The sequence below is a fragment of the Capronia epimyces genome (assembly GCF_000585565.1).
Source record: "Capronia epimyces CBS 606.96 chromosome Unknown aczIQ-supercont1.2, whole genome shotgun sequence".
NCBI lineage: Eukaryota > Fungi > Ascomycota > Eurotiomycetes > Chaetothyriales > Herpotrichiellaceae > Capronia > Capronia epimyces.
This window is the reverse complement of record NW_006912905.1, coordinates 1655941-1668349: the sequence shown is the minus strand read 5'-3', so window position 1 is coordinate 1668349 and position 12409 is coordinate 1655941. Positions and strand designations below refer to the sequence as shown.

The following is a 12409-nucleotide window of genomic DNA, read 5'->3' as shown; positions in this document are numbered from 1 at the left end:
GAAGAAAAGACAACACCATGGAGATATGGAGATATGGAGATCTGGAGAACTACAACCATCAACACATGCCTACGCGTACGCCTACCCCTGGTTTGGACCAGCATGAACCGAATATCCGGGACCGATACCCGATACCCGATTCCTGCAGCAGCATGGCATGAGCCGTTCACATTCACATTCTCATTCACACTCTCATTCACATTCACATTCACATTCACATTCACCGCGACGGCCGGTACCGGGACTTGATTGATGCGAGCTCGGATGGGACGGGGACGAGGACGGGGGTGGGGGAAGAACAGCAAAAGGACCTACCTGTCTACCTGCCTACCTGCCTATGGGGCGGGATGGAAAGGAACAGGATGGATTAAGATATAGGATGGGATGGATGAGATGTGGTGGCCTGGAATACAGTACAGTACAGCACCCGGACGGTGGTCGTTCGACGGTCGCCTGTGTGTGCGCCGAAAGCTACGGCTATGTCTACGACTACGGCCACAACTATGCGTGGAACGGAATACACATACATACGTACATACATACACCAGGAATGACCTTTGACAGACAGGCAAAGGTGAAGGCGACGAACAGAACGCACGGGACGAGCAATCCGGTTCTGTATGCATTGATTGATTGAACGATTGATTGATTGATTGATTGATTGATTGACCCTAAAGTCCAGTCCTAGCCAGTCATACTAGCAGGAGAAGGAGGAGGAGGAGGATTGCCATTCCCTGGTCGCCATGGAAAAGGAAAACGGGTATGATAATGATACTGATACTGTACACTACACTACACTGGGCGGGCATGGAGGTAGGTGGACAAGGCTTAGGCTAGATTCATAACCATTGGAAATATACCCTCAACAATGCAGTTTGCGCGGCCAAGCACCTGGCAGATTGGCAGATTCCTGTCTCCCTACTTTAACCTAGTCACCTAGTACCGAGTACCTAGTACCGAGTACCTAATACTGGTACTTGTACCTAGATGGAGTTCGAATTCCCACCAGCATCCAACCGCAGCCTGAACCGTCTAGTTAGAGACAGCCCCGGCGGATCGTGAGCTCATCATGAGTGTCCAGCTCATTTCTCCAGCCGCCACTCGTCTCAATATCCCAGCCCATAAGTCTTGACTCTCGAGAAATAAAACGGCTTGTCGTTCCTCAGCGTGAACTCGGCCCAGTCATTGGTCAGGAGGTTGTAGCTCCAGAACCCCTTCCACTGCAGCTTGTTGTTTTTAGTGGTGTGCTTGGACCGCGCCGACCCCGCCGACTTCAGGGATAGGTGTAATGTGTACATGTAGCGTGGGCCGGCACCTTCCGTCTCGATGTGAAGATCTCCAGGGTAAATCGGCCTGGGAGAATATTCCGAATGTGTGGACGCGGCGTTGGCGGTTGCGGTTGTAGTTGTGGTTGTACCAATAGAGTCGGCAGGTTCAAGGCTGGGGTGGCAAAGCCTCCAACGGCCGCGAAGGGCATGTTTCATGATTTGTTGCGCCGATGGTGATGGCGCGGCGTTGGTTCCTCCTCCCGCACCTGTGCGGGTCGAGGCCTGCCCAGAAGATGATTCCTTCCAAAGTGCGGGGGCTGACGACGTGAAGTTGAGGGGATGCGCCGACTCCTTTTTGCCGGTTCGGACGTAGTTGAGGTTGGCTGGGGTCAGGTGGTGAACCACCTCAATAGGCTCGTTGGTCGTGAGTAGCGATATGCATGTCCCGTCCCGGAAGAAGCGGAGATACCGGTAGTACGTGACGATGTGGATCGCATTGTTCCAGGTGTTCGGGTTGGCTGATGCACCACCCGGTCGCGTATAATTGACAGTCGAGATATATACACCGCTGAACCGGACGCGGGGGTAATTTTGGAAGATGTTACGCCAGACCGTGTCTTTGGGAAAGGAAGCCTCTGTGACGATTGACGGGCCTGCCTCCTCGTCTTCGATATTTGAATCCGTGCCTAGCGTCCGGTTGATGGATTCTCGACCTTGAAGGTCTGTGGCGAAGTCGTACCGTTGACCAGCAAGCCCAAACTCCGGGCCCAAAGCAACACGCTTCCAGATGGCATTCTCAGTCAGAACATGATATGCTAACTTCTTGCAAACCAAGGATAAGCGGACGAACATGGCTGGGTCACGGATTGCCACGTGTTGCAGTAGTTCCAACAGGACTTCTGTAGGCAGTTTCTTGATCCCGCACGGCGGAGGCCGGTCTCCTTCAATGAGAGGCAGAACACCCATGATCTGTGTGTCGGCAAAGCTGTCGATCAGCTGAGCAAACGTCAAGACCTCCGTGGGTTCTTTCGATGAGTGGTGGGCGGTTGAAGGGACTGTGACGGCAGCATTGGACGGGTTCGGGTCGGCGGGTTTCGACTTTGCGGGGAAATGTTTGTTCCTGTAAGACTGGTCGACCTTTGCGTCGAGCCGGTAGGCCTTTCTGTAGTGGGAAAGACTGTCCCCCAGATTTCCCTGGCTCTCCTTTTCCACCGCCCGTTCGTAGTGTTCCAGCGCACTGGTCGGCTCTCTGGACGAGCCTCTTGCCGTAAAGTCGTCATCGTCAACATTGCGGATACTCAATCCTTCAATACGCTGAATCATGCTTGAAGTTGCATCATCCGTCGCCTGCTCCTCGTCGCTATAGTGCTCGGGCTCATCTTTGATGTCCGCTGCTGGGTGGCGAGTCGGCGGCTTATAAACAGGTCTGTCTAAGCGCACGTCACTCGTTCTTCTGGCTTTCTCCAGGGATTTGGGTTCCGAAGGCCTCCTGTCTGGCCTTTGTGAGCGTGCGTTGACTTCTTCTTTCCATTGTTGGCGAAAGTGCTCTAGAGCAGACGCTGATTCGTCCATAGTGTAGGAACAGGAAGTACCAGGTACAGGTCCTCGTCACCCAACGCACGCAGCGGGGTTTGACCTCTTACAAGCGAGTGATTGATCTCTCCGTTAAGCTGGAGACTGAAGTCTGAAAGGAAAAACTCTATCGTCCCTGGGCAGCAGAGTTTGCCCCGAGACAGGCAAATGACGAGATATTGGATTGGGCAATGGTATTACGCTGCTGCCGCCAGGAGAAAGGACGCAGGACGGCTACCAGTGACACTGGCAGATGACGGGATGGCGGCGGGATTAGAGTTATCTTATCAGCAGCCCTCCATATTATCTCCGATATCAGCGAGGTGCATCGGCAACCTTCCCCGATGCGATCATGGCTGATTTGCTGGAGGGCGCAGCCGATAACGGGCCGAGTATCTTTTTTCCCTCCATCATACTAATCGCCTCCTCGAGTTGTGCATATCAACCCTCCCTCCTCCCAGTTCCAACCACGTCGAGAGACACGATCGGTGGGCACGAGAACTCGATCTTGGACGCGTCGGGAGCGAGAGTTTTCTCCTGCTGCTTCTTCAGTTGGCGGAATTGAATGTCCTACCCTTTCGCCTCCGAACCCGCGCAGGCGCTGGACAAGCATTCCCATCCGCACCCCTCGCTCAGTCATGATGCCCAGTTACAGCAGGAGGGACAACGGCATGACAGAATACAGGTCCAAGGACAGAATTCAGGCACCATGCCGAGCTCCGACAGTCCCGAGATCACGACCTGGCAGCGTATGATGTCCGCTACTTGGGGAAGTTTATTGACCTCGTTGCTTGGTACGTTATGCTTGTATCAGTCTGCACGATAATTAGCTGACAAACTCAAAGTCACTCCGCTTGATGTCGTACGCGTACGATTGCAATCTCAACACATTCCAAAACCCTTGAACCTCTCTCGATTCCCTGCCTACTCCACATCGTTCAAGCAACTGCCACCCGATCTCGGTATCAATTCGTGTTGCCGAGAAGTGTTTTGGGTGGGGAATAATGGTGATTTCTGTATAGCCGGGAATGGATCGGCGTCGACTTCCTCTGCAGCGGCAGCGGACTGTGCTGTTGAGGAAACACAAAAGAGGACCTTTAATTCTACCTTGGACGGACTCAAGAAGATTGCGAGGAACGAAGGCTATCTGACTCTATGGCGTGGCCTCTCCCCCACGCTGGTGATGGCAATCCCGGCCAACGTCATTTACTTCACAGGGTACGACTGGCTTCGATACCACCACGCGAGTCCCATCAAGAAGATTGCCAACGACACATACGCTCCCCTCGTTGCAGGCTCGACTGCACGAGTAGCAGCCGCAATTGCAGTTTCGCCGATCGAAATGTTCCGGACCCGGATGCAAGCCACACGTGGAAGCAGTAACGGGGTGTTCAAGGAAACGGTGCTCGGACTGCACCGCATGACCCAAACCCACGGCTACACCTCGCTGTGGCGTGGCCTCACACTGACCATGTGGCGAGATGTTCCCTTCTCTGCGATTTACTGGTGGGGATATGAAGCCGTCCGAAGCGAGTTGACAGATGCCCGCGAGGCTGTACGAGGCCATCAGCTCGAGGCTGACCGTTCCATGACCGGTGGTCGTACAGCTCAGATCCACGAAACCCATACGACCACATTCGTCGACAGTTTTCTTGCCGGAGCATCCTCAGGCGCCGTAGCCGCGTTGGTCACGACGCCATTTGATGTGGGCAAGACTCGTCAGCAAGTTCATCATCATGCTGGCGACGATGCACCCTCGGTAGCAGCAGCCCGAGAAGCTGCGAAGCAGGGCAAACATATCCCCGAAGAACTGTCGATGCCGCGCTTTCTCTATCATATCATCAAAGAAGAAGGATTGAGAGGGCTCTTCAAGGGTTGGGCGGCCAGGTGTCTCAAAGTGGCTCCTAGTTGCGCGATCATGATCAGCAGCTATGAGGTGGGCAAGAAATGGGCGGAAAGAATCAACAAGGAAGGGAAAGCGAAAGGCGGAGATTTGATTTGAAAAGGGGTCGAACGGGCGGTCATATGACTGCATCACTAGATGATTCAGGATTGTAACAATACGGACGGGAGTTTCGATTTCTTTTTCCTTGTCCTGCATGGCGCCGCCACGGCATAGCGGATGATTTTGAGGGTGGGGTTGAAAAGTCTTCGCTTCAACGGCGTGGGCTGTCAACATGGATAGACTGTAACTGACTCTCCCGGATCAAATGAGAAATGTATAGAAAGAACATAGTCAGCGCCCATCTTGACGGTGGAAGCTAGCTGCGGTTCAGATAACGGGGTTCCAACCCTCAACTTTGGCCGAGTTCGCCGAGTCCGGACACAGACACGGACACGGACACGGCTGTTCCGTCCTCCCCGCCACCTCCGCAGTTTGAATCATGGTCCCCTCCCACCTCGCACCTCGGAGTGGTGGTGCCATTATTACTTGTACCGGTCCAACCTCAAACACTCGTCGGGAAGAGGTCTACGACACACTGCACTACTACTGCACGGCTTCTCCCTTCCTCAGCCAACAGCCCCTTAGCCACACAAATCGCACCCGCCCAAACCAGACCAAGGCCTAGGCAAGCCAGTCCACTTCGACCATGGCTCCCGCTCTCGACGTCTACGACTCCTCGTCCCAAGAGAACCGCGCGGTCGGGGCTCTCGGCAAGACCGTGTCCGGCAAGAAACTCAAGATCCGGTCGTACCCTCAGTTCAGCTCGCTGGAGGAAGAGCGACTGTATCGGAAGCAACATCTGGCTGCGGCGTTCCGGGTCTTTGCGGACAGGGGGTTCGACGAGGGCGTCGCAGGCCATATCAGCGTGCGGGATCCAATCCTGCGGGATCATTTTTGTAAGTTGCACTCAATCCATTCGTTGAATTGACTTTGACCATGGTTGATCCTTGCCATGCATCTGCTCGCGTAATCTAATGGGGTCGCATTCAGGGCTGAACCCGTTGTCGACGCACTTCTCCCAAATCTGCGTGTCCGATCTGATCCTGGTCAACGAGGACGGCGACGTGGTGCTGGGCGATGAACCCATCAACGCGGCAGCATTCGCGATCCACTCGGAAATCCACAAGGCGCGACCAGACGTCGACGCGGCATGCCACGCGCACAGCGTCTACGGCAAGGCGTTTTCCGTCTTCGGGCGTGAACTCGACATGATGACGCAGGACGCGCTGCGCTTCTACAAGTCTCACGCCGTCTATGACAATTTCGGCGGCGTCGTTCTGGATCGCGAGGAGGGCAAGCGCATCGCCAAGGCCCTGGGGAACGGCAAGGCCGTCATCCTGCAGAACCACGGGCTGCTGACGTGCGCGAAGACGGTCGACGCCGCGGCGTTTTGGTTCCTCAGCCTCGACAAGACGTGCCATGCGCAGTTGCTGGTGGACGCGGCGAGCGCCGGGTCCGGTCACAAGAAGATCCTCATCTCGGACGAAGAGGCCGAGTTCTCGTACGCCCAGGTCGGGACGGATGAAAAGGGCTGGCTGGCCTTCCAAGGCTACTATGACGAACAGCTGGCCAAGACGAATGGGAGTTTCCTGAAATGAGCCGCTGCACATTGCACACAAGACGACGTAACGATTATGATAGCGTCACCATGACGATGGAGGGTGGGTGTCCAAGGGTACAGCAGTAGAGCAGGGAGGGCTGGGTGGTGTATATGGTCAGGGCCCGAGCGAGCAGGCAGGGCTGGGTGGTGTGTATGGCCAGGGCCCGAGCAGAAGCAACATGCTTGAAGAGGTGACCGACACCGACACTGACACCGACACTGACACCGACACTGACACCGACACCGAGGAAGACACGCGCTGCTGACATGACTGATAGCGACTTGAATGCGTGGGCTCTGTAAATGTCTGTCTCATATAACAGATACTAAGGTATCTATTGCTTACTATCTATTGCTTACTCCCCTCGCAGCCTTGGCCTTCCCATGTGTAACTTGTAAGGCCAGTGGTTGGTCTATGTGTAGAGTTGTAGCTCGGAGCAGAAAAGGATGCATTCAAGCGCACGATTGAACTCAAGCAGAAAAGGATGCATTCCGTCCGACGCATCACATCACCCTTCCTTGTCTCTCTTTCCTTTTTACCTGATCTAAGTAGATACTCCGTATGACTAGCTACTGTCCCATCCCATTTAATCACTAGCTACTGTCCCATTCCATTTAATTACTAGCTACTGTACTGTCCCATCCCATCCCATTCACATTCATTTCATGTCGAGAAGTCGAGAGAAAGCGGGGCCGGGGTGGTCGCTGCTTTGAGCCCGCACCACCTGCCGCTTGAACAGAAGAATGCAATTGGGCGGGATTGGTCACCTTGCAAGGAGTTGACTTAAAGCAGCTTCTTTCTACCTTCGTCACATATGGAGTACGGATACGGAGCACGGAGTACCCCGTCTAACTACCTAGGTATAACGGTGGCCTTGGCCGGACTATGTACGGAGTGCTAGCAGACAGGAGTACCTACCTACCTGCCGACCTAGGTACATGTACCCTAGTATTACAGAGTACGGATACCTATTACTATGGAAATGAGCATTGACATCCATCAACTCGGCAATTTGGGTAACGAGCCCCGTCAGCCCCGCCTGTAGTGCTGGTGCTGGTGCTGGTGCTGGTGGTCCCAAGTCCGTCTCTAACTAATCAACTACATATATGGATGTTAGACCTTGATATGTACGGGAGTATATAACTGACACTGCGGCCTGCTGCTCTCACTCTACATACTTCAAGTTTCCTACATATACTCCGGAGGGTTGAGACTCGAGGAAATAGTCACTACCAGACCCAGATCTCCATCGCAACCGCAACGCACCCGCACCGCAACCGCAATCATGCCTACCGGTAGCTGTTTCTGCGGGAACATTAAAGTCGAATACTCTGGAGAGCCGGCCTCGACGGTGAGTTTGAATTCTAACCCTAATCCTGGTTGATATACCTTATACTTCGCTGTGGTCTATGTGGGTGTGTGTGTGTGTGTGTGTGTGTGTGTGTGCACATATATATATCTCTCTCTATATACTCACGCCCTCGGCTGTGTCATACACTGACTCTCAAACAGGCCCTATGCCACTGTGCAGACTGCCGCAAAATGTCGGGCGGCCTGTACAGCTACAACGTTCTCGTTCCCAGCGCCAACTTCAAAGTCACCGCCGGCACGCCCAAGGAGATCTCCAAGATCGCCGACTCGGGCAAGCCCATCACCAACTGCTTCTGCCCTGACTGTGGTGAGTGAGTTTGAGTTTGGTTTACACATACTCCACTCCGTACTAGATATAATCTGAATCTTTCAAACGGGCACTATACTGTCACGGACCGGGAAGGGAAAGGAAAAACAAAAACTGACCATGACTATCTCCTTCCTCGCTACAGGCACCACACTGTTCAGGTACGGCGACTCTTTTGGCGGAGTCGACGGATTGAGGATCATCAAGGCTGGCATCTTGGACGATGTCGATGTCATCAATCACCTCAAGCCCGGGGCCGAATTGTTTACTTCTCGGCGGATCAAATGGGTTGCATCTCTCGATGGGGCCGCTCAACTCTCTTCCTAGCCTAGCAGGCCATCCTGACCCTGACCTACTGCCCTGGCGTGTGGTTGGTGAGACGAGGAACAGAGCTGCAGGGCTTTCAAGGAGACGTTGGACGGTGGACGGTGTATGGATACTCTCTATGGTGCTGTACGAAACACAGACTGCTACTGGGCCGTTCGGACACCTCGTTCGCCCAGGCTTAGTGCCACATAATGCCATGCCATCCCATTCGATCCATCTCGATCTACAGATACGGGACGGCTACGCCCTCCGAGAATCTTGAGATTAATTTCCCAAAGGGAAGAAAGCGCTTTGTCCGCTAGTAAACTTCACTATTGTTGGAAAAGCTACATAGAATAAGAATATGTCTCTGGAAACTTCTGGAAAGCAGTGACTGCCATCTGATGCCCTGTATGGGTACCATGCAACCATGACTGTCGAAATTACCATGGTTTGGCTCAATATGTCCATGTGATAAGCGCTTGCTCCATAACAACTGCGTGGGTATCGTAATGCTGGGGAAAATAGATCTGTCCAACAACAAGAGGCCTTCCCTCATGCCTCTTCATCACAGCAACTGAGTGGTCTCTTGGGAGTCGGAGTATCCGGAGGACTGTAAGCCGTGGTGGTCTTCGAAGGACTTCCCAGAGGACTTGGAGCGACGGTCATTCTTCTGGTAGGGCTGGGAAGAGGGGGAGCTGAAGAATCCTTCCTTGCCGGACTCGACAATGGGCTCGCCATAGCCAGGCTGCGTGCACGAGCATGTAGTTTCCGTTCCTCCTCTCCGTTCCAGTCTTTGCTGAGCTCTGTACGTACCCCTCGGCTCCACTGTCGAACAACCTCTTCAAAAGACAGCCAAGTAGCATCGTTGTCCATCGGAGTGGCTACGGCCATGACGTCCAGCTGAAGTCGAAGCTCCCATCTCAGTTCTGCCGCCTTTGCCCAGTAGCGAAGATTGTCGGCGCGTCGATACGGCTTGGCCACGTCTTCATGGAAGCTTTTGATATAGTCGAAATGCTTCTTTGATCGATCCACGGCCGCATTGTGCATGCGGACAAGGTCCTTGCCATCAGCGAGATTTCGAAAGTACTCTGGACCGACTTCAGGCTGATTCCATGGAGGTTGACACTGCCCCTTCAGCAAAAAATCGAGGAAGTTAACATCGCGTTCCCTCTCTCGATCGACCCAGTGGGAGTCATTCATCCAATGCCAATCCTTCCTCTCGTGCCTGTCTGCCTCTTCGAGTTTCGCTTCTTGGTCAATCATCATGCCCACGTCGCTGACCCAGACAAGAACCGCCAATTTTTCATCTTCTCGGAGACCACCAGCAAAGTTCCGGGCCGCACATCTTTTCAGCACATCCAGGACGGAATATAGGTCTTTGCGTAATTCTTGGTCTGATCTTATTGAGTTGAGCCGCTGAGGGTTTGGATGTAGTGTGTAATAGAGTCGTGCTGCACGGATTGCGTGTGTGGCAGTGTCAAGAACGTGGAGGCCTTGTATTTGATAGAACCCCTGACTTTGTTCTTCGGGATTCTCATTTGCCAATTTCTCGCACGATTCCACTGCTTGGAGGGCGTTTTCCAAGGCTTCCACCAAATTCCTCTTCATGGTCTTCTGATCTGGAGGAGGAGCAACGTAATTGGAAGGATGACTGTAGGTTGAAACGGTGGGAGGTAGCATAACATCGGCACCATCTTCTTGGGAGGCTTCCCACAGGGCCTGGGCTTCATCGTCGATGGGCGAGTCAACGATATCCCGATTTGCAGCGAGAGACAATCTGGGAATGTCATATTCTCCGTTCTGTTTCTTCTTGGCCATCTGACCCCCTTTTCCATCCAAAAGACCTGTACGAGCGAAATAATATTGCAGATGCGCGATACTGCCCAAGCTCATGACACTTTCCCTATTCTTGGCCGAATCGGCGAAGGATCCGCCTTGGGGTCGAATATACCCACGCCGACGAGAACCGAGACTTGCTCGAGAAATTGAGGAGGCATTTGAGGAGGAAGAGGAGGTTGAGACGGAAGAGACGCCCGAACAGGATCGATTTGATGCGAGACTGGCCGTGTCAGGAGTAGGAAGAAGATTCGGAGACGGGGAGGGTGAAGTAGACAGATAACGAGTATTTGTCAATGCAGAGTCCGGATCATTGCTCATGGCGGACATCCAGGGATCGCACCGAGGGGTCTCGGTTGAAGGCGGGCAGGAGATAGACGAAAGGGGATGAGGAATGAGGAATGGGAGAATATTCTGAAATTCTGAGTCTTTACGAACAGCTAGCGGACTGACAAGCAGCAGGATAAAGACACCAAACAGCGCTGACTAGTAACGAGAGGAACCTGAAGCACAGGACAATGCTTGTGAGGGCAGTAGTATGTAGATGGACTGAGGTGAAATTAGATGGATGCCGCTAGTGGCAGATGAAGGTGAAAGGGGAGTATCGCAGGCAATCATAAACATCGTATCGTCACGTCTGTCGACCACCCGCAATAATGCTTGCTGAGAGCCATGGCTGGCCATAACCGCTGATCCGAGGTTGGAAGCTTTGTTGCACGCCAGCTGTCCCATCTCAGCAACAACACGATCTCTGCAGCCTTATTTGAAGTGGTTGTTGACACCCAAAGGGGCGTCACAGTGGCTGCCAGGATGATTGTTGACAGAGCGCAGTTAGTGGACACTGGACAGCCTGCGACGCGTTTTCCTTCTCCGCAGCCCACTACGGCACTACGGATACTACCTCTTGACCGACACTGATGGGCCTCGGGCGAGGCGGCGAGGGCTGGAGCCCTTAAAGGTTAAATGAAGTCTACTAATTACTGTTCAGTGTTAGCACCAGTTAGGGTTTCCTTCTGGCGTCATATCGTCATATCGCAGTCTCCAGGTGCCAGGCTGCTGCTGCTGCTGGGCTTGCCCCGCACTCCCATCTCCCATCTCCCATCGTGAGGCGTACGTGCATCTTCCAGAACCTGGACCTGAATGGTATTTTCACAATAGTAGTGGAATTGCCAAAGAAGATGTTTCGTATCCCAGTGGTGTGAATATCAGCATCTATCTGCTTCCCTGCCGAATAATCTACAGCAAGGCACACAATGTCGAACTTGAAGCGGATTTCCTTCACTGTCTACGGCACTGTCCAGGGTGTCGGCTTTCGGTAGGTTACTCTGCAATAGGACTCAGCTGCATTGTGACACACTACTAACTGTTGAGGAGTGACTTCGTGCAACGGAGAGCTGCCAGCTACGGTGTCACCGGCTACGTTAAGAATACTTCCACAGGCGAGGTTGCTGACTCGGTCCCAAGATTCACCAGAAGAACCCGCTGATGAGTTCCCAGGTCACAGGCGAAGCACAGGGCGACAGAGACTCACTGAAGAAATTGAAAGCGGATCTGAACAACGGGCCTAGAGCAGCGCATGTTGTCAAGCTTGTGACTAAAGACCTAGATCCTAAAGAAGGCGAAAGTTCATTCGATGCCTAGAACAATGCCGTGCTCCCGGAAATCCATCTATTCCAGTACGATGTCCACAATAAACGAACTGCCTAATCGGAAACCACGCATTGGTGACCGATCTGAGAAGATGTTAGCAGGAAGACTATTGAAGAGAATTGGCTCAACAGTATGACAGAAGGCCCGGGCATGGGTCCGTCTGGAGGGTTCAAGCGAGTCAAAAATAAACGGCGAAGGGGAAGCTGAAACGTAGTGAAGCGTGAGCGAATAATGTACCAATAGCTGTTCAATTTGCAATGGCAAATATAGTCATGGATGCATCTGTGCAGCATTCAGCCTCGAGGGAGCCAGGCCAAAAGTCACCGACTTATTCCGAAATCTCGCCTGTAAGCAAATAATGGCCAGCCTCCTTAGCCCATACTCCTTTATTTCCACAGCCTTTCTGCTTCTCCGCCATCCGATATGCCCCGAGCATCCAAGTCATCTGGTCTTTTGCCAGATCTTAGATGGCACGCGTGTCCACGGGACCATTCCTGGCTGTGCGCGGGACGAGAACCGTGGACTTAGTAGATAGCAATTATTACTGGTG

At 53.2% G+C, this 12409-nt stretch overlaps 6 protein-coding genes across 6 annotated transcripts; 4 read left to right on the top strand and 2 right to left on the bottom strand.

Moving 5' to 3' along the window:
• Positions 1-1106: 1106 nt before the first annotated feature.
• On the bottom strand, positions 1107-2840 carry A1O3_02420 (uncharacterized protein; the record flags this gene model as incomplete). The annotated part of the gene is made up of 1 exon (XM_007732560.1): positions 1107-2840. The coding sequence occupies one exon, from the start codon at positions 2838-2840 to the stop codon at positions 1107-1109; it is 1734 nt and encodes a 577-aa protein (XP_007730750.1).
• Positions 2841-3549: 709 nt separating this feature from the next.
• On the top strand, positions 3550-4842 carry A1O3_02419 (uncharacterized protein; the record flags this gene model as incomplete). The annotated part of the gene is made up of 2 exons (XM_007732559.1): positions 3550-3634; positions 3686-4842. 2 exons carry the CDS (start codon positions 3550-3552, stop codon positions 4840-4842), a joined length of 1242 nt encoding a protein of 413 aa, XP_007730749.1.
• Positions 4843-5431: 589 nt separating this feature from the next.
• Positions 5432-6383, top strand: A1O3_02418 (L-fuculose-phosphate aldolase; the record flags this gene model as incomplete). The annotated part of the gene is made up of 2 exons (XM_007732558.1): positions 5432-5681; positions 5776-6383. 2 exons carry the CDS (start codon positions 5432-5434, stop codon positions 6381-6383), a joined length of 858 nt encoding a protein of 285 aa, XP_007730748.1.
• A 1288-nt stretch (positions 6384-7671) lies between these two features.
• Positions 7672-8391, top strand: A1O3_02417 (uncharacterized protein; the record flags this gene model as incomplete). The annotated part of the gene is made up of 3 exons (XM_007732557.1): positions 7672-7737; positions 7899-8064; positions 8210-8391. The coding sequence occupies 3 exons, from the start codon at positions 7672-7674 to the stop codon at positions 8389-8391; spliced, it is 414 nt and encodes a 137-aa protein (XP_007730747.1).
• A 547-nt stretch (positions 8392-8938) lies between these two features.
• A1O3_02416 (uncharacterized protein) lies at positions 8939-10530 on the bottom strand (the record flags this gene model as incomplete). Its single annotated transcript, XM_007732556.1, has 2 exons — positions 8939-9118; positions 9187-10530. 2 exons carry the CDS (start codon positions 10528-10530, stop codon positions 8939-8941), a joined length of 1524 nt encoding a protein of 507 aa, XP_007730746.1.
• A 932-nt stretch (positions 10531-11462) lies between these two features.
• A1O3_02415 (acylphosphatase) lies at positions 11463-11850 on the top strand (the record flags this gene model as incomplete). The annotated part of the gene is made up of 3 exons (XM_007732555.1): positions 11463-11524; positions 11584-11653; positions 11707-11850. The coding sequence occupies 3 exons, from the start codon at positions 11463-11465 to the stop codon at positions 11848-11850; spliced, it is 276 nt and encodes a 91-aa protein (XP_007730745.1).
• Between the last annotated feature and the right edge of the window lie 559 nt (positions 11851-12409).